Source organism: Penicillium cosmopolitanum (assembly GCF_028827165.1).
Source record: "Penicillium cosmopolitanum strain IBT 29677 chromosome Unknown utg000004l:1.0-4361866.0:1.0-4365735.0, whole genome shotgun sequence".
Classification (NCBI taxonomy): Eukaryota; Fungi; Ascomycota; class Eurotiomycetes; order Eurotiales; family Aspergillaceae; genus Penicillium; species Penicillium cosmopolitanum.
Window position 1 is genome coordinate 3,374,833 of NW_026622674.1, and position 24,654 is coordinate 3,399,486.

General features: G+C 50.3%; 11 protein-coding genes across 11 annotated transcripts; 7 read left to right on the forward strand and 4 right to left on the reverse strand.

The window, feature by feature from the left end:
• Nucleotides 1-2,460: 2,460 nt before the first annotated feature.
• On the forward strand, nucleotides 2,461-3,570 carry N7509_002672 (uncharacterized protein; the record flags this gene model as incomplete). The annotated part of the gene is made up of 1 exon (XM_056627309.1): nucleotides 2,461-3,570. One exon carries the CDS (start codon nucleotides 2,461-2,463, stop codon nucleotides 3,568-3,570), a length of 1,110 nt encoding a protein of 369 aa, XP_056493104.1.
• A 918-nt stretch (nucleotides 3,571-4,488) lies between these two features.
• On the forward strand, nucleotides 4,489-5,875 carry N7509_002673 (rRNA-processing protein LAS1; the record flags this gene model as incomplete). Its single annotated transcript, XM_056627310.1, has 4 exons — nucleotides 4,489-4,608; nucleotides 4,673-4,812; nucleotides 4,875-5,318; nucleotides 5,392-5,875. 4 exons carry the CDS (start codon nucleotides 4,489-4,491, stop codon nucleotides 5,873-5,875), a joined length of 1,188 nt encoding a protein of 395 aa, XP_056493105.1.
• Nucleotides 5,876-6,217: 342 nt separating this feature from the next.
• N7509_002674 (hydroxyacylglutathione hydrolase) lies at nucleotides 6,218-7,469 on the forward strand (the record flags this gene model as incomplete). Its single annotated transcript, XM_056627311.1, has 9 exons — nucleotides 6,218-6,242; nucleotides 6,319-6,406; nucleotides 6,466-6,537; nucleotides 6,598-6,631; nucleotides 6,682-6,892; nucleotides 6,959-7,050; nucleotides 7,103-7,237; nucleotides 7,291-7,317; nucleotides 7,386-7,469. The coding sequence occupies 9 exons, from the start codon at nucleotides 6,218-6,220 to the stop codon at nucleotides 7,467-7,469; spliced, it is 768 nt and encodes a 255-aa protein (XP_056493106.1).
• A 411-nt stretch (nucleotides 7,470-7,880) lies between these two features.
• N7509_002675 (putative NAD+ kinase) lies at nucleotides 7,881-9,671 on the forward strand (the record flags this gene model as incomplete). Its single annotated transcript, XM_056627312.1, has 5 exons — nucleotides 7,881-7,922; nucleotides 7,979-8,023; nucleotides 8,090-9,110; nucleotides 9,171-9,447; nucleotides 9,515-9,671. 5 exons carry the CDS (start codon nucleotides 7,881-7,883, stop codon nucleotides 9,669-9,671), a joined length of 1,542 nt encoding a protein of 513 aa, XP_056493107.1.
• Nucleotides 9,672-11,055: 1,384 nt separating this feature from the next.
• On the forward strand, nucleotides 11,056-11,961 carry N7509_002676 (uncharacterized protein; the record flags this gene model as incomplete). The annotated part of the gene is made up of 3 exons (XM_056627313.1): nucleotides 11,056-11,339; nucleotides 11,488-11,684; nucleotides 11,738-11,961. The coding sequence occupies 3 exons, from the start codon at nucleotides 11,056-11,058 to the stop codon at nucleotides 11,959-11,961; spliced, it is 705 nt and encodes a 234-aa protein (XP_056493108.1).
• A 496-nt stretch (nucleotides 11,962-12,457) lies between these two features.
• On the reverse strand, nucleotides 12,458-13,876 carry N7509_002677 (microfibrillar-associated 1 family protein; the record flags this gene model as incomplete). Its single annotated transcript, XM_056627314.1, has 1 exon — nucleotides 12,458-13,876. The coding sequence occupies one exon, from the start codon at nucleotides 13,874-13,876 to the stop codon at nucleotides 12,458-12,460; it is 1,419 nt and encodes a 472-aa protein (XP_056493109.1).
• Nucleotides 13,877-14,526: 650 nt separating this feature from the next.
• N7509_002678 (putative ssDNA binding protein Ssb3) lies at nucleotides 14,527-15,068 on the forward strand (the record flags this gene model as incomplete). The annotated part of the gene is made up of 3 exons (XM_056627315.1): nucleotides 14,527-14,772; nucleotides 14,873-14,927; nucleotides 14,998-15,068. The coding sequence occupies 3 exons, from the start codon at nucleotides 14,527-14,529 to the stop codon at nucleotides 15,066-15,068; spliced, it is 372 nt and encodes a 123-aa protein (XP_056493110.1).
• A 361-nt stretch (nucleotides 15,069-15,429) lies between these two features.
• Nucleotides 15,430-16,749, reverse strand: N7509_002679 (uncharacterized protein; the record flags this gene model as incomplete). Its single annotated transcript, XM_056627316.1, has 1 exon — nucleotides 15,430-16,749. One exon carries the CDS (start codon nucleotides 16,747-16,749, stop codon nucleotides 15,430-15,432), a length of 1,320 nt encoding a protein of 439 aa, XP_056493111.1.
• Nucleotides 16,750-17,273: 524 nt separating this feature from the next.
• Nucleotides 17,274-20,924, reverse strand: N7509_002680 (putative GATA transcription factor (Ams2); the record flags this gene model as incomplete). Its single annotated transcript, XM_056627317.1, has 5 exons — nucleotides 17,274-19,900; nucleotides 19,935-20,385; nucleotides 20,450-20,606; nucleotides 20,669-20,822; nucleotides 20,885-20,924. The coding sequence occupies 5 exons, from the start codon at nucleotides 20,922-20,924 to the stop codon at nucleotides 17,274-17,276; spliced, it is 3,429 nt and encodes a 1,142-aa protein (XP_056493112.1).
• An 808-nt stretch (nucleotides 20,925-21,732) lies between these two features.
• Nucleotides 21,733-22,468, forward strand: N7509_002681 (mRNA splicing protein SMD2; the record flags this gene model as incomplete). The annotated part of the gene is made up of 4 exons (XM_056627318.1): nucleotides 21,733-21,761; nucleotides 21,817-21,849; nucleotides 22,061-22,309; nucleotides 22,426-22,468. The coding sequence occupies 4 exons, from the start codon at nucleotides 21,733-21,735 to the stop codon at nucleotides 22,466-22,468; spliced, it is 354 nt and encodes a 117-aa protein (XP_056493113.1).
• A 1,337-nt stretch (nucleotides 22,469-23,805) lies between these two features.
• Nucleotides 23,806-24,390, reverse strand: N7509_002682 (uncharacterized protein; the record flags this gene model as incomplete). The annotated part of the gene is made up of 1 exon (XM_056627319.1): nucleotides 23,806-24,390. One exon carries the CDS (start codon nucleotides 24,388-24,390, stop codon nucleotides 23,806-23,808), a length of 585 nt encoding a protein of 194 aa, XP_056493114.1.
• Nucleotides 24,391-24,654: the final 264 nt, after the last annotated feature.

The following is a 24,654-nucleotide window of genomic DNA, read 5'->3' on the forward strand; positions in this document are numbered from 1 at the left end:
TTCCCGGCGGGCCCGAACAGGGCTGGTTTGGCAGTTCAGCGCTAAACACGATGAGATCCGCCCGGCCACGTTGTGAATGGTGGCTCTACCGCCAGAGTAGTGGATTTCCTTTTTGGGCTTTTCCACAGAATTTTCGTTGGGGGTTTCTCTCCTAAAAGTTGCTCACAGACCACACGGGCCAGAATTAGTATGAGTACAGTACGGAGTAGTATGTATCTATTGATCCTAACCCCGTTGACTAGTGCCACGTTAGTGACCATCCCAACTGGAAATTGGCCCTCAAGGCACCTATCGGAGCCCAAGTGCCAGGATTCATTGGGTCCATGAATCAGGATTCAGGAATGAGAAGATCAGGAATTATGATCTCCTACTCCGTACTTGGTAGAAATCATGGCGCAGGGGACTGATCACATTCAAATCAGATCCTGGTCACTATGTGCATCCCCCTCCCCAGGAATAGACCCCGGCCACACGGTCGGAAACTCTCGATTTGCTATGTAATTTGGTTGGACTCGACCCTGGCTGATTTGGAAAGATGGGTGTACTCGAATAGGATAACTTAAAAAAAAGAAATAATACATAAAAAAAACCTTGACCAACAACTCCACGTTCATTGGAATTGCCGAGCTTCCCGCCCAGCGTTGAACACGGGCGAACGCTGGTGCCGGTACGACTTCCACTCTTTTACCTCAATGAAACAGGTCCACTAGCCCGTACAACGCCTTCTCGGGTAATGCAGGTTGTGTGTGCCCCATGCAACTCAGGTGACGCTTGAGGATGACTGCCGTACGGCGCCGTCCCGTATATGTTATATTACTTGACGATGGTGATCCCTAAATGCAGCCCGCCTACGGAGCATAGTTCCAGGTGTCTCATTGGCCCAATCAAGAGCCGAGAGGGGCTGGATCGGAAGAAAAGATAATAAAGATCGCGGTGGCGATGATGCATCTCCTGCATCATGTACTCCGGATGGAAGAGGGCGCATGCCGGAGAAAAGAAACCAAGTTGGAAGTGAGATAATCTACAGTAGGCTGCGACGAAGCAGACGAGAAACCGTGGTGATTGGGGAGAATCCAATACACTAAGGGTGTCAGAAAGCTAGCCAGCCAGCAACCAGCAACCAGCAACCAGGAAAGTTGGGACGTGGCTTTGCCCCTCCGTCAAGTGAGAAAGACTTGACTCTAGCGTACTAATCTAGACCACTTGGGAAAAGCTCCGTGAACAACCAAGCATCTGGTAGAGACATGACTCCGTCATGTTCTCTCGTCGACATTAGGGTGACTCCACTCGGCCCCTTGTCCATATCCCGGCAGGAACACGAAGGATGTGCGAGGCGATCTTGAATGGAGCTCATCACATTGTAACCCTTGCGTAACGGAGTCCGGTGCATGTACGGAGGTGTGGTATAGTAGTTAGCATGTACTCCATTACAGGACAGGATGGGGGTTTTTCTTTTTTTGATTTTTGGACTAGGGAGCGCCATGTTCCATGAAGAGAACAAAGGAAATCATAAATGCCAACCACTACCACATCGTCGGTATGTATTGACATTCTCTTATTGCATGGCTGATCATCTCCGTGAAACGAAAGAAAAATCAGTCCCTAGCGACTGAGGAGGGAAGTATTGGCTGTCGATCGGGACGGATCGCGGGCCAAGCAGCATTCCATGGGCGGTTAAAGAGGGCCAAGGTTCCTGACTCTTGGGTTGGAAACTAAAAAATATTGAGCCAAAAAAAGTCGATAAAATTAAAAAATGGAAAAAAACGAGGAAAACGGGAGTTGTGTCGCCCCAGACTGGGTCCGTGTGAAGGTCCACCTTGAAGCCAGTGGAGATGTGACTGGATTCTGACTCTGCTTTTTTTCCCCACGCAGACGCGCGCGACGTATAGGAAATCCCCACCGTGCATTTTGTACCTGTACCTCCGGAAGATTCCCTGTCTCCTTCCTATGGGTCCCTGCCCGAAACGGTGGAACTTTGATTCATCATGGACCCGGCCCTTTATTTGGTTCTGGGACTAGGCTCGTTTCGTTAGTGTCAACGTCGTGTCATCTTAGCATGTGCGGTGGGATCGTGGAGCTGGGGCGGGTGGTAGATCGCAGCCTCCCTGGATTCCCTTTATAATAATACAATCTGCTCGCCCTGGCGCGGCCCGCCTTCAATCCTAGATACATACACTGTGACTATCCCACGCTCCCGTGCTGCTGTTCCTTCACAGGGACAACGGCCTTACAATATTCACCTTCCCCCAACATCCCGTCCTTCTTTCTTAACCAGCGAACTTTCCTTATAACTACTTTGGTCATCCTCTCACTGGACAGCCTGAGCATCATATCATTGACGCTCAGCTGCTTCAGTCAACTCACGCATCTCCTTCTATGGCCAACTACTGCTATCAACAACCAGCCTCTTCGCCAGGCTCGCAATGGTTCCCGCAAAATGTCTCTAACCAATCCGCCAACATGCAAGATTGGACTCATGTTTTCCCTCGTCCTCGACACACTAGGGTCGTGAAGCCTCGTAGTGCGGGCAACAGTCCCTCGTCTGTCAGCCGAAGGAGAACAACCGTTGCCCAGAGTGCCATGCAAGGGATGCCGACCCAGTATCAGTCGTCCCTTGAAGCTGCTTTACTCGCCTCTGCAGCTCGGAACTCTCGTCCGATCAGCTGGCATCCATCCTCAAACAGGGCCCGTGGCCTTTCGCATTCATCATATGTCCCTGATTTCTCCTCGGAGATGTACCCCGGCATGGGTGGCGTCTCGGATCAAACAAACGCTTTCCCCGTCTATGGTAGCGACAACATGATGCCCTATGCCATGTCAGCCGGCCCCGCCTATTCACCTGACTATCTTCCCGTGTATTCTGATCCAATGCAAGAGGCCATGCCCATGCCTCATCCGACTCCAGCACTATCGATGCCTGGCTCGCAGGTCGAGCAAATGGCCTGGGATGTCACTGCAACCAACGCTGACTTCCCGAACGTGGCCCAAACGACTTCTGATGGCTGGTCCTTAGATATGCTTTCGATGGCCAACATTCCCCCTGCGGAAACAGCTTGCCCTAGCTATGCTAGTGTACCATCACCAGGTGAACTCAGCGGGCCCTCAACACCGGACTTTTTGCCAATTCAACAACTCGACGATATTCCGATCTCAACTCAAACTAAAAAAGATGGTAAAGCCGAGGAGGAGCTAGTTGGCATGGGTCTCTACAACCAACCCGACCGATCTCTCACCCAAACTCAACCGGGATCCCTGGGCAAGGGCCTCAAACTCGAGGAAACATTTTCGCCATCCGACGATGAGAACGACGAGAGTGTTCAGGATGTGGATGAGGAAAACGGCTTCCAACAGGTTCAGCAAGTCCCAACCGAGCAACCTGCGATCATGATCCAGCCACAACAACCGCAGACGACAATTCCCAAGCAACCATCTAAATCTGGATTGAACCTGCTTCACAAATCTTTTTTCTTCGATCACGATGACCTTGATCAGCAGCCGATGCCCATGGCACAGCCATTTGCGAATTTGAACCAGTCCTGCATGAACTATGGGTATGGTGGATGGATTTGAAGGCCATCCTGAGATTATGTTTTCTTTTTTATCTTCTGCATTTTCCCCCGATTATTTTACTTGATTGCGTGGTACGACAGCGGCATAGCAAGGAGTTTTATTTGATTTTCTTTTTTTTCGGATTGACGGAGTTAGAATGCATGGTTGGATACCCTGGGAATAGCATAGCAAACAAGCCGTGGCTTAACCACGTTGCTTTTTGAGACCTTAGCGAGAAGCTAGTCTCACAAACACAATCAAATTACCTCACCAAATAACCCCTTTGTATATTCATGTGGAGACATTTAGTATGTACGAGTAGTTGCAGTATGTTGCAGTATTACTCTTTTGGGGAGTTCAGCCGATCGGACCGCTGATTGGTTGCAGACTAGCTCCGTTCGGTAAAATAATCTCACTTTGAGGCGGCTCTGATCGCAAGCCCGCCAAACCAAGTTTTGCAGAATTCACCGTTATTTTACTTTCTCATTGACCAATTTGAAATGACTGGGGGCACTGCAGTATCGCCGGTATTTAGAACAAAAGATATCTCAACACATGTACCGCCGGTACCATCCAGATACACACTTGCAGTAGATGCAGTAGATGCAGCGGAAATGACCGAGCTTTCAATGATACGTATTTTCGTAGCTGGTCCTATTTGAAAGACAGGGCAGGGCCTCTATGAAAGCAAAATGCACTGTGCATTGCATTCAGCAGCTTTCTGGAATATAGGACTCCTGCCTGGGGTAATACTGCGATCCAAACCTGAAGTGCATTTCCACTTGGCTGGACGAGTAAGACCGCGTCGGCAAAACATTCCCGATGGAACAACCTCATTCCGAAAATATTTCCTCGCTGAGAAAAGATATCTCCAATCGGATGTCGAGCTCGACAAAAATTCAGTGAGACTTCAACTGGTGAATTTACTAGCTCGTCAAAATGGCCAAGGTCATATTCACCGCTTGGAAAGATCAGTCGCAGTTACTTGACGTGCGAAGCGAATTCTACCCGTCAGCTTCATATGAAGGCCCAGACTTGCGCTCACACGCCTGTGCCACAGTATGTGAATCATGCCATATAGAGTACTTTTCTTTCTTTGATTTGTGCTGACTATTTTGTTTAGGTTGAGGCATGGAAGCTGCGCGGCAATGTCCCGCATCATGTTGAAGCAACTGCGCTGCTGACAGACGCGATTCTTCACGACGATGCCCAGCACAACTCGATTTTTTCTATTCGAGCCACTTACTCGGCGGCCTTTTGTCGGTATGCTACCTCGCATTTATCTATTTTCCCTTTCTATTCAATAAATACTAAGTACATCATAGATTTGTGACCGGCCTTGTGGACTCAAAAGTCCAGGGCCCGCGCAAGACCATGTTTCAACGTGCTGTTGACCTGGGGTTGCCTGCCTCATTTGTGGAATTACGCCATGAGGCAACTCACCGTGAACCCCCCTCGTTAGTTGTGCTGCGTAAGGCCTCACAGCGGTCCCTCGAATGGCTTTGGGACAACTACTGGGCCGGAATTGAAGAGCTGGGGGATGTGCCAATGATTGAACGCAACGATACTGCTTCCATCAGGTCTACCCTGGGTGATATCCTGCGGAAATTTTCAACTGGATCGGAGCAATCGCAAAAGAAGCGGAAGCGGGATGAGGATGATGAACTTGCAACCCAACTCATTTCGAGATGCGCTGCGTCAGATGAAGGGTTGAAATTGCTGCCTGCTGTTCTGTTGGAAGAGTCAGTGTTGATTGATTCTGAACGACAGTAAGTTCTGTGCCCAAGACCGCGCTTAGGAGGTCAAATTCCACGCCAGAATATATGCTAACAACACTCATAGACTCGGAGAGTCTTTAAATAAGGCTTTCAAGCATTGGGATCCCGTCCTTTTGAAAGTAACTGAAAGCAGTTCTTTTTTCTTCACTCATTTTGCCGAAGAGCTGGTAAACAGACTGGCCTTCGATCCCGCAATTGAATCGCCGCAGAATGCATACGCAGAAGCACTCTACTCATGGCTAAACCATATATCGACATCGTCTATCTGGGGGATTTATCGACCATTTTTCCCGCGCAGTTATGTTTTAAGCGTATGTGAACAGTGCTCTAGCCACTGGACTCAGGCGCTTAGCAAGGAACTGGAGAAGAAGGGCAAGGCTACCAAAGCTACTCCGATCACAAGCGGTAACTCTTTCAAGTCGAAGAGAACATCATCGAAGAGCTCCATGCCTGTCGAGGCTAACATAACATCGAAGCTCAGCGGGCATGGATGGGAGCCCCTTCAAAAGTGGGACAGTCGGCCTTTCGGGATATCTTCAATCAACTAGTGTTATCTAATGTAATTGACCGTAGGGTTATTATCACCTTGCTGCAGGCAGCCAAGGCCAAAACAAAAAAAGCATTTCTCCGCCAATTATTATTTGCTCGATTTTCTATACGATTAAAGTAGACCAATCAGATCGCGTGCAATTACTAAGGTAGTCCGACGAGCCTCGGGACAAAGTCGGTCCGTATGACGTTGCTCTGTAATCCGCTGTTTAGCTTGAGCGAAACGCGATCATATTCAATCCAAGAGCTTTCCCCCGCACTTCCCGTTGTTGGTAATGAGTTTCGCAAGAGCTGCACGATTTATAACTTCTCGTCCATATCGCTTTCAATCAGCCAGAAACATGCATATCCAGTCGATTCCTATGTGTACGTTCGTTGTCCGACCCGCATTACATCTACGCGGCGAGTAATAGCCGATAGCTTACCATTCTTTCCCATCTAGGGACGGGGAAGGGCAACAACTATGCCTATCTGGTGACAGATGAGCCCACGAAGCATTCAGTTATCATTGACCCTGCCAACCCTCCTGAGTGAGCCTCTTTCTCTCTCTATGCGAATTATATGAGAAACTAACCGTGCTCTGCGATAGGGTGGCTCCAGAGCTGAAGTCCCAGATCGACTCTGGAAAGATTGATCTAACTGCCATCGTCAATACACACCAGTATGTTTTTCGTTTCATCTGTTTTGAGTGGAAGTACGCCAGACTGACCGATATCCCTAGCCACTGGGATCATGCCGGAGGTAACGATGACATGGTAAGATGCTCAGGATTTATCTACACATTCTTCCAACTAACACCGCTTAGCTGAGCCAATTTGGCAAGCTGCCTGTCATTGGTGGCAAGAACTGCCAGTCTGTCACACAGTCCCCAGCCCACGGAGAGACATTTAAGATTGGAGAGCGGATTACAGTGAAAGCACTGCACACACCGTGCCACACACAAGATAGCATCTGCTATTTCATGCAAGATGGGGACCAGCGCGTTGTCTTCACCGGTGACACCCTTTTCATTGGCGGTATGCTTCCTGTTGATTTATTTCAATGTCGCGCTAGTTTGGTTTGCTCGAAACTAACTTGCTTAGGCTGCGGTCGTTTCTTTGAAGGAAATGCCGAGGAGATGCACAAGGCGTTGAACGAGACGCTGGCATCCCTACCTGATGACACCAAGGTCTACGTATGTTCATGACCTAGAACCGCCTATGAAATATCTTACTTACCCTTTCCAGCCCGGCCATGAGTACACCAAGGCGAACGTCAAGTTCTGCGTTCATGTGTCTAAGTCTGAGCCAATCCTGAAACTCCAGGCATTTGCCGACGCAAACCAGCAAACACAGGGCAAATTTACCATTGGCGACGAGAAGGTATGTACAGTGACATTCGCGTGCCTCTGATTAATACTGACACAGAGATATAGCTTCACAATGTGTTCATGCGTGTCAATGTAAGCAACCTCCCCCCCCCCCCCGGGCCCCTTTGCTAGGCATATCGATATACTAACATGAAATGCAGGACCCCGAGATCCAAAAAGTCACCGGAAAGACCAACCCAGTCGATGTTATGGCAGCTCTGAGAGAGATGAAGAATTCCATGTAGTTATAGCAAAGAAAAGCAAATGTAGAGGGCCTAGACTCTAGGACCCATTCTATTCTGGGGGGATCTTCGTATTCCAGCGCGAGTTTATCCGAAGTTAATACTAGTAGCTTCATTGGTCAAACTAGGATAGGATAGCCGTGGGTAATCTTAAAAACAAAGAAATCCTCAAAGGATCTCTCGACTAAGAGTGTGATTCGATTTCGCCTAGTTCCCCGGCCCTCAAGGGATCAAAAATGCGCCGCCCGGCGGGACAGTCGCGAGGGATGAGGGGTTCGACGTCATGCCCACTTCTTTTTTATCCGCGCTGATGGCCCTTCATCGCATCCCACCACACCCAGACCAGCAAACTATCTAAGCCACGCAAAATGACAATCTGATCAACAAGCAAACAAAGCTTACATACTTTGAACGATGGACTCTGACCGAAAGTCGTCCTCGCCCGCCGTAGACGAGGTACGTGGGCCGCGGACGCGCGGGGCATCGCAAACAAACTGACCCATGCATGATAGAGCTACGGAGGGGCCAATGACCCCGATGCGCAAAACCGGCTGGAGGTATGTGATACCTCATAGGCTTACTTTTACCGTGCTAAGCCTTACGTTTGTATTCTTTCTCTCTAGGTCGTCTTCTACCCCGACTCGAGCCACCGCCGCAAATCCTCTCTGGTGACGATGGAGAAACCTAGAATTCGGCACCACTTCGACCAGCATGATAAGACAACCGCCTGCTATGTCCACTCTCTGATCGCGGGGGAATGGGCATCGCCTCTCAAGCATCCGGGCGGGACTGCGGAGGATGAGGAGGCCCAAGACGTGATCCGTACACTCAATGAGGAGGAACCAACGGTCGATACGAGCGCCCTCGACGACGACCATGTTGTCTCGATGGTTGATGGTGATGGTGGCAATATGAAACCATTTCCTACGGTCATTCAATCACGACATTTGACTAAGCGCCAGCTGTCGGACATGGCTTGGAATGTTCGCAAGCTATCAAAGAAGCTCGGTAGCATTAAGCTCAAGCTTACGGTGAAGAATGTCTTCGTGGTGAGCAAGGCATACGACGAATCTCTTGTTAGCTTAACGCGCAAGGTAACAAGGTGGCTTCTCTCGAAGGACCGTGACACTCTTTACAATGTGTATGTGGAAAAGCGGATGGAGACACACCCAGATTTTGGGACTCTGCAGCTCATCCAGGAGAACCCCTCAGCGAAGGGCCGGCTGAACTTCTGGGATCCAAAGCTCGCGCAGGATCAGCCACATCTCTTTGATTTTGTCGTCACGTTGGGTGGTGATGGAACGGTACTTTACACTAGCTGGCTATTCCAGCGTATTGTGCCGCCGGTTCTGTCTTTTGCACTCGGCTCATTAGGATTCTTGACAAACTTCGACTTTGCCGATTACCAGCATATTCTGGAGAACGCTTTCCGGGATGGTGTTGTCGTCAGTCTCCGGTTACGTTTCGAGTGCACTATTATGAGAAGCAAAGCGCGATTGAAGGATCCTCACGCCAGGGGACTGACAAGCCGAGATTTGGTGGAGGAGCTTATCGGCGAAGAAGGAGAAGACACACTGACACACACTCCTGACCGAGTGTATGAGATTCTAAACGACGTGGTGCTTGACCGTGGGCCAAATCCAAGTATGTCTCTACTCTCCCATCTGGCTGCGACGAGTCATCCGCGTATCTAACCATTGCTAGCCATGTCCCAAATCGAATTGTTTGGCGACGACGAGCACTTCACCACCCTCCTTGCCGACGGGATATGTATTGCGACCCCGACAGGTTCGACAGCCTACAATCTCGCTGCCGGCGGATCTCTATCACACCCAGAGAACCCAGTAATCCTCGTCACTGCCATTTGCGCGCACACCCTATCCTTTCGCCCCATTATCCTACCAGATACCATAGTACTCCGAATGGGCGTGCCTTACGATGCTCGAACAAGTTCCTGGGCCAGCTTTGATGGTCGCGAGAGGTGAGCTCTTTGCATGCATATATCTAGTGAATGTCACAGCTGGCAGCCAGCTAACAAAGGATTATAGGGTTGAACTGCACCCCGGAGACTACGTTACAGTATCAGCCTCGAGATATCCATTTGCCAATGTCCTTCCCCAAGGGCGACGAGGCGAGGACTGGGTGCATAGCATCTCGAAAACTCTCAACTGGAATTCGCGCCAGAAACAGAAGAGCTTCAAGTAGCGGACCCACTTCATGATATGCAATTTTTTTTTCTTTCGGGCGATATCTTTCTGATTTACTTTTATTGGGTTCGCAACGACCACTGGATGGTCTAAGCTGGGAGTACATACGGGTCGAATACTAGGTTAGAGTTCCTAAATAAGCAGAGCTCAGTTCTTAATCAAACTTTAAGACGTATGTATTTTCGGTAGAACCCAACGTATGGGTGTTTTTGCTAGTAATGTTGCTGTAGGAAAATTTCGTATGGTGGACCATGCTTCAATGCCATGCATACGAGATACGAAGGCTTTACGGAAATGATTATTTATTGTTTATTATTACTACATACTAGTAATTCGAATGCAAATTTTCTCGAGTGGATAACGACCTCTAGAAGCTTCCCACTCCGATGGGTCTCGGTCTCGGTTTCGGTGTGGTGGGTGGTTTCCGGGGCAGCTGTACATACCGCCCTATAAAAGGGCCCGTTCCCTCCCGAAAATTCTTTTCCTCCTCACAACCTTCTTCCACTCAACATTCGGGCACAAGAAGCTTTATGTTGCTTTCTTGCTGCCTGGTTGAGCATGGAATTAACTCGCCTTGTTTCTCCAACAAACTAACCTGGTAAGTTGCAGCCTTTCTTTCTCTTCGTTATTCGCATGTGCATCTGCATTTGCAACACCGTTCCAGCTGGGCCTTTTGGCCCTTCTATGATGAAAACTTTTCCTACATTCGCAGTTTCCACGCTAGCCGTCGCTCGAACCTAAAGTTAGACGGCAATGGGCGCTGAATCTTCCTTGGATGTCTGATTGAATGCTGGTCAACGGATTTTTGATTTTTTTCTACTTGACTATTGGGTCGAACCTCGCTAACATTGCTGGTTCTTCAGAATAGGATTCTCTCTCACATACTCGTGTGCAATGCACCCTTCGGCCTGGATTAGATCAAATTCACCTGGCCACTGTCACTACCGCTGCTCATCTCCATCTGTGCTTGCTTTGCTGGTGAAAATCTTCATTGGCTCTGGAACGCATTTGTGGGAGGAAGTGCGTGGTTGTCAGTCACGCCAACATTTTATAGACCAAATGAATTACATTTTCTTGGAAGCCCATGAATTTACCTCTTGTCTCATTTGTAAATATCGTAAACCAAATAAATTTAAGCATGATGCTGAGCCTGGACCTGAACTTGTTCGACGAAAATTCCCCTTTGGGTCTGCACCCGAGGGCGATGTGCTCCACCGTAGATCGCATCCACGTCGAACCTCCGACACTCCCCTGGTCTATGTTGACCAAATATCATAACCCTTGATCTGGACCAGCCACACCTCCCGCAGCTACTACCTCGATCCTCGTTACCGACATCTACTCCCGTCTGGAGATCGCGCTCGTCGCATTTCCTCCACATCATGGCGGCACCGCCCAGGCACGTCTCCATGCTCTCCATCAGCAACAGCAACGCCGGCACCCCCCAGTCCGCTTCAAGCGATAAACCACAAACTCCGCAGCCACCTTCAACTCCACAGCAGGCCTCGGGTCTTCGTGTGCCTTCCAACCGCAAAACCATCTATGACAGGCATCTCAACCGCAGCCGCAATGCAGAGCTCAGCCGGGCGAGCTTCGCCTACCTTTTCGCAGAGATGGTCACATATGCCCAGCGAAGGGTAACAGGTATCCAAGACTTGGAAAAAAGGTACGTCGATCTGGCAATTTTGGTCAATCAGAACACAGTCTGCAGGTTCACTGGAGTATTGTGCCCACGCTCGTTCACAGCGATGCTCTGATTAGTACCTTCATTTACAAGTTCATGAACACTGACAAGCCCAGATTAAATGAACAAGGATACCCTCTTGGTCTTCGCCTTCTCGACCTTCTATTTTATCGATCTACCTCTACCTCCTCCTCTGCTCTCTCCAGCTCATCGACATCATCATCCCCACCAAACCGTCCTCTCCGGATCCTCCCCCTCCTCCATCTCATCCACGGCCCACTATGGAGACTCCTCTTCCAGCGCTCCGCCGATGCCCTCGAACATTCCGTGTCACCAGATACTCCCAATGAATACATGATCACCGATAACGACCCCCCTAGTCAATACTTATATCAGTGTTCCACGTGAGATGAACATGCTCAACTGCGCGGCATACATTGCCGGTGTCATTGAGGGGGTCTGCGATGGGTGCGGCTTCGAGGCCAAGGTTTCGGCTCATAACCAACCTACGGAGATGTGGCCTAGCCGCACGGTTTTCTTGCTACGTTTTGGCGATAGCGTGATGGAAAGGGAGAAGGTGCTTGAGCGCGCTGGTATCAAATAAGCGACTTAACGCTGCTATTGAAATGCTCCTTTCACACGGGTATGACCGGCCAAGACCAAGGTCACTCTGCTGTTTTGCCACTGGGTCGAAACGGCACAGAGTCTGCTTGGCGATGCCTACACGTTGCCTGTGTTGAGGGGATATGGCTCTACTAGATGCCAGATGTGGTTGCTTGACGAAGTTATGCATGCATAGAAGGGCGACACCCGATTGAAGAAGGCTAGCCCTAGATGTCACCTGTGGAATTTAATGTACAAAGTCTTCATTGGCACTAGGCCGATGCACTACCATACCAACAATACAGGCCCTCCCGGCGAGGGAACATCATATTTCTGTACCCAGTCCAGACATGGGTAAGTAGAGTATGTTTTGCTCAAATTGCTAGTATATCACAAACGAGGCCACCGCCCATGCAACTTTTATCGTAGGTTCTGCCAAAACGCCAAAAAAGAGAGAATTAGGGAGGAAGGATTCTTCACTCCAGTCATAAAACTGATCATGAAGAACTCTCCACGCGCCGGCGCTTGTCCCGATCTTCATATGGCGAAGGGCTGCGTTTCCGCCGCTCCCTGGACCGATCTCGTCGCGGCGAGCGTGATCTAGATCTGGACATGCGCCTCGAGCGGACCGCACTGGCATTGGCTCCTGTCGGTCCCTGAGGCCCGCGGGAATCGCCCTGATCAGGCATGAATCGCTCGTCTGTAATGCCAATCGGCGGAGCATTATCTCGTCGTCGATTCTGGTAACCCTCGCCAAAGTTACCTGTATCCTCAGACTTGAGATCACGGTAACGAGTACGACCTTTCTTTCCAAGCTTGGTCATATCACGGATCTGCATGTACTGAGGAAGCGTTTCGCGATTGACATCGTCTGCAAATCGCCGACCCATGACGTTCTGCTGATCAATTCCCTCGCGCTCCAAATCGTCGCGGAAGAAAGCACCCTTGTGGAAATATTTCTGCATGAATCCAGTCTCGCCGCGCGTGGCCTCTCGTTCCTCCTTCTGCTTCGCTATGAACTCGCGGTCCTCGGCATCTCGCTCCTCTGCGGTGAGGTTGCGGCGTCGCTCGATTTCTTCGCGTTCCTTCTCAGCTTCTTCGATTGATTCGCGCTCACGTTTGACGCGCTTCAATTCTCGTAATTTCCATGCCGCATATTCTGCTTCTGGGTCGAGGCCGTCACGATCATCAATTGCTTCCTCTTCGTCGGCCTCCACGAGTTCATCGTCATCCCAGGCTCGGTTCCCAGCAGAGCGCGCAATGGCTTCCTTCTCGAGTTGGTCCCGGACGAGTTGATCTGCTTTCTCCTGACGCTGCGCGCGGCGCTTCTCGTCATCGGCTGCGGGGTCTGTCGCACCGGGAGCTGGTTGCGATTGTGCGCCGGCATCTTGTCCTGCCGCATTGCCTCTCTTGTCTTTTTTAATGAATGTAGGTCGAATGAGCATCCTCCGTGGCGCCTCATCTTCTGAGCTACTTTCCTCCTCCGAGCTCTCCTCTTCTTCCTCTGATTCTTCTTCGCTTTCCTGTGCCTTGGCTACAGGTGTGATCTTAGGCGCTAAAACTTCCGGGGTGTCGGGTTGTACTGCTGGTGCAGCTTTTTGCGGAGCTTTTGTGGGTGCGGGCTCATCGTCCTCTTCATCCTCAGTGACGAATCCTTCTTCGTCATCTTCTGGTTCTTCGAGCTTGGGTACCGCCGCCGCAGGGAATGAGCTGGCCTTGGGAGCTTGCTGTCGTCGGAGTCGCGCTTCGGCCTGTCGTCTTATTTCTGCTTCTTGTTGCGCCTCAACATCGTCCTCCTCTTCTTCTTCGGAAGATGACTCCTCCTCGGCGACCGCCTTTCCGGGTCGATACCGACCGACAGGTTTAAGCGGGTTCGCGGTCATCCCGCGGTGGTGGGATGGAAGCGGAGGAGGCATGATTGAGATATGGGGGTGAAACGAGGTGCGAGGAGAGGCCGAGTGTCGCAATAGTGTGGTCGTATTATAGAAGCCAGATATCCATTGGAATTTCTAGCCAGACTGTTCTTGTGTCGTAAGGTTCAGAGTTGCTGGCTTGAACCGGCGTAGGAAGCAGAGCTTCGGATTGAAATTGATAGTCACGTGATGGGATACTATAACGACAAATCGCATTAGGTTCTCAAAGGAGGATTTTGATCTATTCGGTCTTTTAGCGGCTTAAAAGGCTGCTGATTTTCAACTTCATCCCTGATAATTTAGCGTATTATTATGAACACTTTGTACGAGAGATCCTCATGACCTTGTGTTCCCGCCTGTCAAGCCGAGATCTTTCTACAATTTGAAGCTGCAAAGCAGCGTTGCTGAAACGCCTTACCCTGTTTTTTCTAAAGCAAAATTGAAAATTGAAACATAAAAGATCCGAGCATTTAAATCTTAAAATAGTATCTCCAACAGAATAACCCCTTACACAGGCCTACTACAAATTCCAGTGTGTATAATTTCTAGATGGGTACACGTGACCACGCGCGTCCCGCGCACCGCGTCGAGAGTTCCTCCGCAGTTCCTACGAAGGCAAAGTGGTTTTTGAACGTACACACCCACCCGCAAAAATGTCTCTCCAAACTCCCCGCATTCTCCCCTCCCACCTTAACGCCTTTCACCCTTCCAGCGCTGGGCGGCGTTCAACTCACACCATCCGTATTCTCGGCACAGTGAGCTCGCTCCGCGGCGACACCGCGACCATCACATGCGGTAACAACGGCGATGTCACTCTCATCCTGAAGCCCGATTCGCACCTGCAGATGGGGAAGATGATTGAGGTTGTGGGCAAGGTTGCTGATTTAGAGGGCGGACAGGTATGTTTGGATTGATATGTGGAACTCTGCGATATGGACTTGAGAGCCAGGGGACGTCCAGTGTTTGAGTTGATAGCTGACATATGCATCTATTTTTCAGGGTCTTGGTGTTCGCGTTTTGGGAACAACGGACTGGGGTAACCCTGCCGATTCTGGTGAGTGCCCTCGATTTCAACAGACTAGAATCTGGAATATTAGCTCACGTTTATCGCGTCTTCCACATAGACTACCGAACCTATGAGCAGGTTGTTGAAGCTACCCACCGCTTCAAGTCGATCTTCTACGATGGCGAGTGAATGATACCTATGGATGGTGAATGAATGCATGTGCGACGAGTTTGACCAACTCAGGTCCCCTTCAGCCGGATGGGCGACCAAGATCTTATTTGAGATGCACGAGTTCTTAGCCCATGTTTGGACTTTTTACGGATTAAAGTAGCGTTGCTTTACCTCGGAAGCATATCCGAGTCTTTCCTTTCCCTCGATACTCTATGCAGAAAAGACGTTTTTCTCTCTCTCTTCAACTCCATGCCTGCCATTGTGAAACCCACCAAGACATACTTCAGTAGGCTTGACGAGCCCATTGTCAAAATTTGAACAAGCTCAGCCCTATCCCATGGCTGATAGTACGAACATTTCCCTACCTAGTAGGTACCAATCATCTCATAGCTTTGCAGGTTGTCGTCCTAGAAATCCACCAAAGACCGTCAACCCCGGAAGAATCCTCCAATCCTTTATAAAACGGATCCCATGTTCTCAGCTGCCCTCCATAGGAATCCCACTTATCCAAATTAATTACGGTTTCTACATTCGAAAGCCTGCTTCGATCAAATCTCAACTCGTTCGACAGAACAAGTGACCATTGTGAAGGGTGCCCACCCTCAATTTCAAGTCTTTTCAACGTCGGCCAGCCATCCAGCAAAATCGGAATCAGATCGTTTTGATGTATTTGAGGATCCGTGCCCCCAAGACAGCTACGCTGTCGATAGCGCGAATAGATATCCTCCCGGGGAAGAGGACCAAGGGCCCCATATATCAGCTTGACCTCTCGCGGGTGAACATGTTTAAAGAACGCGGCTAGCTCCCTGTGAAGCTCGCGCCAGCGCCAGCGCCATCCGGGTGGCGTATGGAAAGGGAGGTGAATGGGGCTACCAATGGTGTGTAGTTGGAAGGTCTGCAGATTCTCACATCGAGCCTGCAGAGCTGTGGTGAAGAGGCCGATCATGTCGCCGGGAAGTAGTTGCCCAGGGAGATCACCAGCATATGTGTCCCATGTTTCTTCTTGGTGGCCACTTATCTCGCAACAGGGACGTCCTCTACGGGTACCCTGTATGTTTTCTCCGTCGCGGGTATGTCCTCTTTCGTGGAGGTAGTTTATCCCCAGGGATTGGAGCGGCGCTTTATCGGAACCATGGAGTATTGCTTTTGCAAGTGCATAATGCATTTGCCCGCTCAGTTGAATGGACCTAGCTTGTGGAAACAAAGACGGTATCTTGCGGCTTGGGTAAGCGTGACTGTAGCCTCCAAATATGTCGACCGAGGTTACACATTCCAGGTGTTCGAAGAGAGTATATGAATTTTCGAGGTTGTAAATTGCTGGCTTGTCACATTCCTCTCGATTGGATGGACCGCAGGATGCCCATTGTGGTAGCGAACAAGTGCTGTGCAGACTCATACTCCAGACGAAGGATCGAACAAGCTTTGCGAGGCTCGGTTGATGGAATATCGTGTCCATGAACAGGCTCTGTCGACCAAATATGGACTCGTCTTTTGGCCAGCGGATGATTATGCCCTGGACATCATGTTCACCGTAGGGCTCAGCATGGTGGATACTGAGATCGACTTTCGAATATAAGATGGGCACACAAGTTGCATATAGCGCCTTCGACGTTTGCGCAAGTCTTTTCACTGAAGTTGTGTCCAGGAGATCGCCAATCATGAGCCATAGGTCCAGGCTTAACTCTGGGAGTGGAGTCATCTCTATATGGAATTTTCCAAATGTTTGGAGAGGATAAGAACCTTTTTTGGAACAATCTCCAGCTTATTTTGGGTAGGGTACTGGATCATCTCAGCTCACAAGCGCCAGTGGCCAACCCCGCTTCGGCAGAGCCTCACGTTTGACTGCGAGAATGCCGAACAGCGCTCTGACCTCGGGACTACGTGATTTACTGTATCTCGTAGGTTTCAAAGTGGTGAGGTTCTGAAGCTAATTTGGTTTGAATTTGTCTTTTTTTGATTTCTTTTCATTGATCATAAAATTTGTTGGGGGTTGCCTAATCTATAAGCAAGGGTATGAGGTGCTAAGCAACAAGTCACTACCAGCGTAGTGAGCGGCATCGAAGTCCGCTGCAGGCAACATCTGTCATCATTCAAAACATGTCAAAGGAAAATGGAGTACTAGACAAATATGCAAAGCGTTTTAAAACGAACGTGGTATGCAATCAAATCAACCTCCCAACCGGAACGCCATCGCTAGAAAAACCATCAAAGTAAAAGAGCAAGTTAAAGTGGTGTTGAGGAATTAGGAGAATTTGCCTGTCCACTGGGGTTCTCATGGATAGACTGGACCTTGGACGGGCCGTCTCCATGAAGGGCATCGGAGCTGAAGAAGCCCGAGTCAGGGATATCGGTATCATCGAAGTTGAAGATGTTGAAATCGGATGGGTGGATGTTCTCCTTCATGGCGCTGGGATCAGAGAGGATAACATTGATCAAATCTTCCGAAGGAGCGGGTCCATCTTCAGATCCAGTGGGGGAAACATAGTCTGAGGGGAGCCAGTCCGCCCAGTCGTTGCCAGATAGCTTCACTCCATCTAAATCAAGGGTGTCACGGTTGGCCTCGTCAAAGATGTCTAGCATCATGCCATCAAGAGCGTTGAAGGCATCCGTGTGAAGATCCCCATCGGAGAGCGTCGTGGAACCATTCTTATTGGCTGAGCGACTCTGGCGAGGATTAGACTGAGGGCCCTCCTGGACACGCTGAAGACGCTCCGCAGTGAGTCGGGCAGCAGTTGCGGCCGCGCCAGCTTCTCTTTTTCTGTTGGCGGTGGGAGAGTTTGTAGGCAAAGAATGGCGTCTCTCGTGCATTACATTGACGCATGTATTGCGTCGACGGGGAGTGGGGCTGACAGGCAGGTCAAAATCCAGGGAGGGACTTTCAAAGAGATCGTCAATGTCGGCATGTCCCTGGTTCTCCTTTTGCTGTTGGCGCTTATCGTCGTGGGAGTTAGAAGCGATGCGAGGGCTGCGTCGAGGAGAACAACTATTGACGAATGAGGCACCTAGCTCTCTCAAAGGGCCGTCTTGCTGGCCCGCTTGAAACAACGCCCGGCGTACAGGCTTTGGAGTAAGCTTAGTATCGTCTGCCAGAGGAACTTTTCGGGATTCCATATTCCTTGCTGGGCTGGATTGAATTGCAAGCTTGAGGGCCTCGACGGCATCCTGTCCTTCCCAGCGGCCCCTCGAAGAGTTAGCAGAGCGAGGTGGTTCGGCGCTGTTCGCTCGGCGACGTTTGCTAGCAGATCCTTCACAATCCTCAGCCTCGGTATGAGTTTCGTCATGTGCATTCTCCACTTGAGGAGTAGTGTCCCGAGGAGTAGTGCCATCCTCGGGGTGTACAGACGATCCCTCTGTCGGGGCTGGAGATGAGGCGGCAACCTCGCTTGTGGCAACCTTGCTGCGAGTGCGGGGTTTAGAAAGAGGGCCTCCGCTCTGTTTGCGTGTTCTAGAGGGTCGCTTTCTCTTTTCACCAAGTTTTTCGGCAGGTTGTTTGTTCCACTTGTTCTCCGGGCGCATACTTTTGGCCTTGAAGAGCCACAAGCCACATGGATTGCAGAGGAGGACTTGGATGTAGCCATTATCTTCTTCAAGAAGAGTCTTCTTATAGATCTTGAACTTCGTGACCTGATCATTGTCGTCCTTATCCACTACTTCCCAAAGTAAGTGATGCTCGCTAACCATCATGCTCTTCGCGATGTTCCCATCTCCATCAAACTCCCTGGACCACGCCCGTCGCCATGTTGGCGTTTCAATAGAGCCGCAGTTCTCGCAGTAAGGAGGCATCTGACCTTCCCTGACTGCACACTCTAGACGTGTTTGGATTCTCTTGGCCTGCTTTGACGAGTCACCTTTGCGGTTTTTCCCACTCTTGGGAGGTTGAGGTGGAGCTGATGCATCCGGCGTCTGGGCATAGCAGTCACTCATAGGTCCCGCCCAAGTTTGAGCGTGGACAAGAGGGGGATGAGAAGGGCCGACTGGGTCACTGGCAGGGAGTGTGGCTATCATCTGCTCCAGTTCATTCTGGGATATCGGGGCTGGGGCGAGTTGTTTCGGAGTATATTGGGCGCCAGCTCGCGAGCTAGGCCTGGAAGAAGCGCATGACTGCGTCCGTGGAAGCGGCCGCCGAGCGTTGGCACTCGTCGGGTGTTGAGACGACAGATCATTGATTTTCAGGGGCATAATATCAGCAGTGCTGGCCGGAGAGGTGGCCTGAACAGTGGGCCGGACAGAGCGAGATTGATTCTGGTCATCAGCATTCGGCTCGGTCCTTTGGACCTCCTCAACAGGTGTCGTTGCGTCGTCCATCATATCATCCAAACCGCCACTCATGAACCCAGAGTCAGTATCCAAGGAGATTGGAGGCAGGTTGGGACTCGACTTGGACGGGAAGCGGTACTCCACAACAGGAGGTGACGATGGCATGCTGAATGATGTCTCAAAGAGACCTTGATAGCGCGAGTCATCAGGTGAAGTTTGATCCGTAGTGAGCATGTCATCACTGTGGGCGTAGGGTGACATGTAAGAAGAGGAACTTTGAGCAGAGTACTCACGAAGCAGGCTCGAAGAGGGCCTTGCTCGTCGGGCATGGTCACCAGGGCGTGAAATGGGGGTAGGCGGACGAACAGGCTCTTCGTTGGAGTGTTCGGCGGCCAGAAGAGGGTTCACCGGAGTTGGGCGATGAATTCGGACCGAAGCAGCTGTGCTGGCTTGCACCCGAAGGGAGCTTGGCTGCCGTTCAATGTTCATATCGGATTTACCGGGCCAATTTGCTTGGTAGACCTTGGCCCTTTTTCGAGGCTGAGGATCCGAGGACTCTTCCCCCACTGCCGTAGCCAGACATGATAGATCCTCTTCGTTGATGGTAGCTGGAAGCTTGAATATCACTATCGCGCATAGAGGCACTCGATGACGGGCGAATCATGTCGTTAGAGGTGAAGCCTTTCGATTGAGATGGTTGTTGTTGTGTTGAAGGTCGTGTTCCGCCGGGAGTAGATACCCGGCTTGGGGCACCGTAAGAATGGATGGGTGATATAGAGCGGGTTGATTCATTGCCAGGGTAGTTCGAAAATTCACGCGGGGTAGCTCCATCGCTCAATAGTTGATGCAAGCGTTCAATGCCCGAATGGTTCATCGGCGAGGAGGCAGATTCAAGTTGTTGACTTCGAGAGCGCTCCAGCAGACCCGGATTTTGACGCATAAAGTTGGTCCATGATTGGGCATCGAAGTCGTGAGGGATAACATTGCTGAGCTGCCGATATGTTTGCATGCTGTCGACAAATTGACTTTGCATGACGGTGGGGACCGGGACCAGGCGTAGCTTGACCTCCAGGGTCTCCTGGGCCGACCCCGGCCCTTTCGTAAAAAGACCGAGGGGGGTTCTTGCACACACGACCCGTTACCATGGTTTTCGATTGATGGGCCGGAGCTTCGGGGGTTGGCGAGGCAGATGCTAGAACCCATGAGAGCATTCCCTGACCGACCAGGGGGGTTTCGTATTCCGAGTAATCATAAGCGTAAACGGTGTAGTCCTTGCCCAGCTGAGCCACCAACTCGGGACTAAACAGTTGTATATAAGTATTTAATTGGAATCCAATGGAGGGGAGAAAGGAAATTCGAACCTCGCGGACACAATTGCCTGAATGCATGTTTTCAACTCAATCACTCCGATCTGGGTTTGTTCGTCCAGATAGGCAGTCTGAATATCAAGCACGTGAGGCCACCGAGCGAGACAGTTAGTTTTATTGTCGTTGTCGAATGTGTAGAGAACCTTCACTGTTTGATTTTATTCTTTAGCTTTCATTCTAAGCACCCATGGTAAGAATAAGGATCCATACGCCTCATAGGGCGGACGGTGATTCCGTCCTGAGATTCCATCTCACAAAACTCTGGTAGTCCACCATGCACGAGAAAATTGGAGAATCGACGACGATGTTGGCGGAGGAATAAATGGGAAGGGAGAAAAGAGGGGATCCGAGATAGGTATAAGGAGACAGGGAACAATGCACGTCGTCGCAGGGGAGGTGGGGATTCGAGGTAGGGCCGGGAGGAGGAATAGGATCGATAATCGATAAACGATAATCAATGCACTTAAGGTAGTATCCGGAAAAGGGACCGGTCGAAATGAGCCAATGCCCCGCGTGGAATACTGGGAAATATTTCGTCGTCCGGGAGAAAAGGTCGGTTATGCAGCAGGGTAGTGGAGCAGTCTCTGCAGGACTGGAATGTTAGCCGGTGATTGACAGGTAAGAATTCTCAAATAGGATAGATGAGAATAGACCGCTCTTACCAAAAGTGACTACTGTAGCTGAGAGGAAAGGGGGGAAGGAGGAAAGGGAAAAATCGAAAGGGAGCTGCAGCACCTGCAGAGGGTGAGGATGGCTGGGGGGGGAGGTTTAAATGAGAAGCCTTGCATGCGCGGTTGAAGCTATCCGACGATCTCGCAAACAAGCGTGTACGCGACGTGACAACCAATCGCGTGTGGCTTACACGCTAGTAGTTCTGCTAGTAGTTCCCTGGGTGAATGGCCTGATCCACTGGGCAGTAAGGCACTCAGGCAGCAAGGCAGCAAGGCAGCAACAGTCGTGGCTGTCTACTCTCACGTGACATCAAACCTCAAGTCGCGGGAATCATCGACCACCAGCGAGACCTCTAGGCCCTTTTATATCCCCCATCCCTACACACCATGTCGACAGCTCCGGACCCCAAGATTCAGTTCGTTTTCGATGACTCACCCCCGCTTTTTCATTGGCTAACCAAACTCCTACAGAGATCTGCTCAACAAGCCGAAGAGCGAGCTCACGTACGTTCCATCCATCCCGGTCTCTCCAAAGTGATGACTATCAATTCCACGACACTTTTCTCTCTTCCCTTCCCCTTGGTTTCTGCCTAGTCCGACAAGTGCGGGGTTTGAATCTTCAAGCCCTAGAAAGACCCGGACCCTCTCCCCTGCCACATTCCGATGCATGCGTGAAACATACAGAAAACTAATCGTGCATCGCGCATCTCAACAGCGAATATGAGGTTGCCCTCGTCGAAGAGCACGAGCTCACCGCCGGCCCGCTCTCTCTCCTGCAGACCGCCACCCGCACACACACCCAGGTCCTGATCTCCTGCCGCAACAACCGCAAGCTCTTGGCCCGTGTTAAGGCCTTTGACCGACACTGCAACATGGTTCTCGAGAACGTGAAGGAGATGTGGACTGAGAAGCCCAAGGGCAGCAAGAGCAAGGGTGTGAACAAGGACCGTTTCGTCAGCAAGATGTGAGTGATTTGCCCCAATGGACCTCCAGAAAGCTCTCCACTTGCAATTTGTTGTCGCAATCTGCTTCTATGGCAGTCTCAACAATTGTTCTTACATCCTGTTAATACTCTTCTAGGTTCCTGCGTGGTGATTCCGTCATCCTGGTTCTGCTCAGCTGAGTGCTTTATCTCATCGCCTATTATGCGCACCTGTCCCACCCCTCCTCGTCGCATATCCCTCTCTATTAAATCGGATCTGCGGGGCGGTTGAAGATCTCCTACTTGCATCGCACCATCCAAAAAAAGTCTGTGCCCTGCGGAAGAAAAAAAAGGACCCCAATCATGTAATCGATCTCGATACCCTCTATTTTACTTTAACCCTACGAATCTTTTTTTCTCCCTCTCGCCCTTGCTTCTCTGCTCGTCACCGCTAGGCAGCTCGCACAAACCAGCATATTTGTCCCATGAGGTGACGCTCGTATGTAACTTTGATTGAGGCATTTTTTTCGCTCTGCTTTTCACGTCTCGGTCCGCAGGCACCTCCATGAAAATGCATGAGTGATCAAGAGAAAACTCCGGCGTTCATTGGTTTGGATTCTTTTACCTGTTCTTGGGCTGTTGTGTCGGGTGGCGTCTTAGCTTGGAGCAGAGGTGGTTAGCAATGGATTATGGAAAGATCATAGAGATCGTCTTTTGAATTCTTCCTCGCCTCGGAATTACTCAGATTCTAGTCATGTATGCTGCCGTATTACTGAAACCTCCACTGAGTCTGATGCGAGTGCTCTGATTTGATTTTGTCAAATTATTACTCGCAGCTATATAGGGCGATCTATTTACACATGACTAGATGACGCTTGGAAACCCCGAAGCCTGGAGGACTCGGGGAGCCCTGATGAGCAGTGGACGCTTTTCCTCCAAGGATTCGAGCGCATAGATATCCGCTTCCTGAAACGGGCGTAATTACTCATTAGTTCCTCGAGACATGGCTCGCCACCCTGGCGCAGGGGTGGATAGGCTTCAAATATCTTAGCATGGCATTTTTCCACATCGGAGTACCAAGACTGCCTTTACGGAGACCTGCGCTGATTTTCGCCTGTCTGTAGCGTGATTTTCTTCAAGCTTGACGGACCTCTGCTTTCAAAAAATTGCTTTGCGAACGCCTGTGCTTTTTCATCCGTCAATACGGACTTGAAAGGCTCCGTGTTCCTAACACCGAGTCCATCATTCAATTTTCTGCCAGCATTACATATCTTTATCAGGTGCGAGAGTCTCAGTCCGACATGAATGGATAGCTGTCGAAGATCCTTGAAACTCGTTGCTATAGCCTTGACTATATCGTCGGGCTGAAAAATAACTGATTAGCTTCAATGACTCGAAATAACTTTACATCCTGCGCACAGCTTACCCGTTTGCCATGTGGGTCTATATCGAGCTCCAGGCTCTTGAGGTGAGGGTGTTGCCGGTCCAAAGCTTTGATTTCTTTTGCATTTAGGGATTCCCTTTCTTCATCACACTTCTCAATTGCGTGAAGACAAAGGTGCTCCCCAGTCGGAATGATGAGCCATAGCAATCACGGACGGAACCGGTTCTTTAACAGTGAGACTTTCCAGAGTATTGAAGGACGACAAGAACGCGTCAAGGGAGCTGAGCTCCTCGTAGCCAGTGATCTCGAACTGTTTCAAATGGTCTACTTTGCCAGTAGCCGCTTTCAAAAATCCCGGGTTTAATTGGCGACCGAGAGTGAGTGATCGTAACTTATGCCAGGGGAACTTTTCAGCCCAAAGGGGCTGGTCTTCTTCATCCTGGGCTATATTGTAGCCGCTCATTGGAAGGCTTCGCAGCGGCGGGAACGTGGTCTCTGGGGGTAGCCCAGATACCCGTGTAGAAGGAGCCAAGCCCACTATACACCCCAATCGCAGTCGATTGATAGATACCGACAGGCTTTCAATGTTTGGGTAAGCAGAAAAGAGCTCGTGCAGGTCGAGTCTTTGCGGCTCGAAGGGTTCGGCATCTGGGTCGTCAAGATTCAATCCGGCCCGACCTTCTCTGGGTGTAAAAGCTCTAGCGTCAACTGAGGTACAAATTTCTTGTACAAATGGCATAGTAATACTTGTTGGCGTGTGTCCACGTTCTCCATGCAGGAATAGCTTCGGAGATCTCTTGTGATTGAGAAATACCTCCACAAATTCCTTTGACATAGGAAGAGACCATGACCCTTTGAAGCTGAATACGGAGATTAGGTCATTTGCCTGAAAATCGGCGCGGCGTGCCTGGAATAATTGGCTTACTTACTACATAGGTTCAAGGTTTGGCAGTTTCTTCACCAGCTCAGCCAGGAGGTTATGAGGACCCTTTAGTTTGTGACG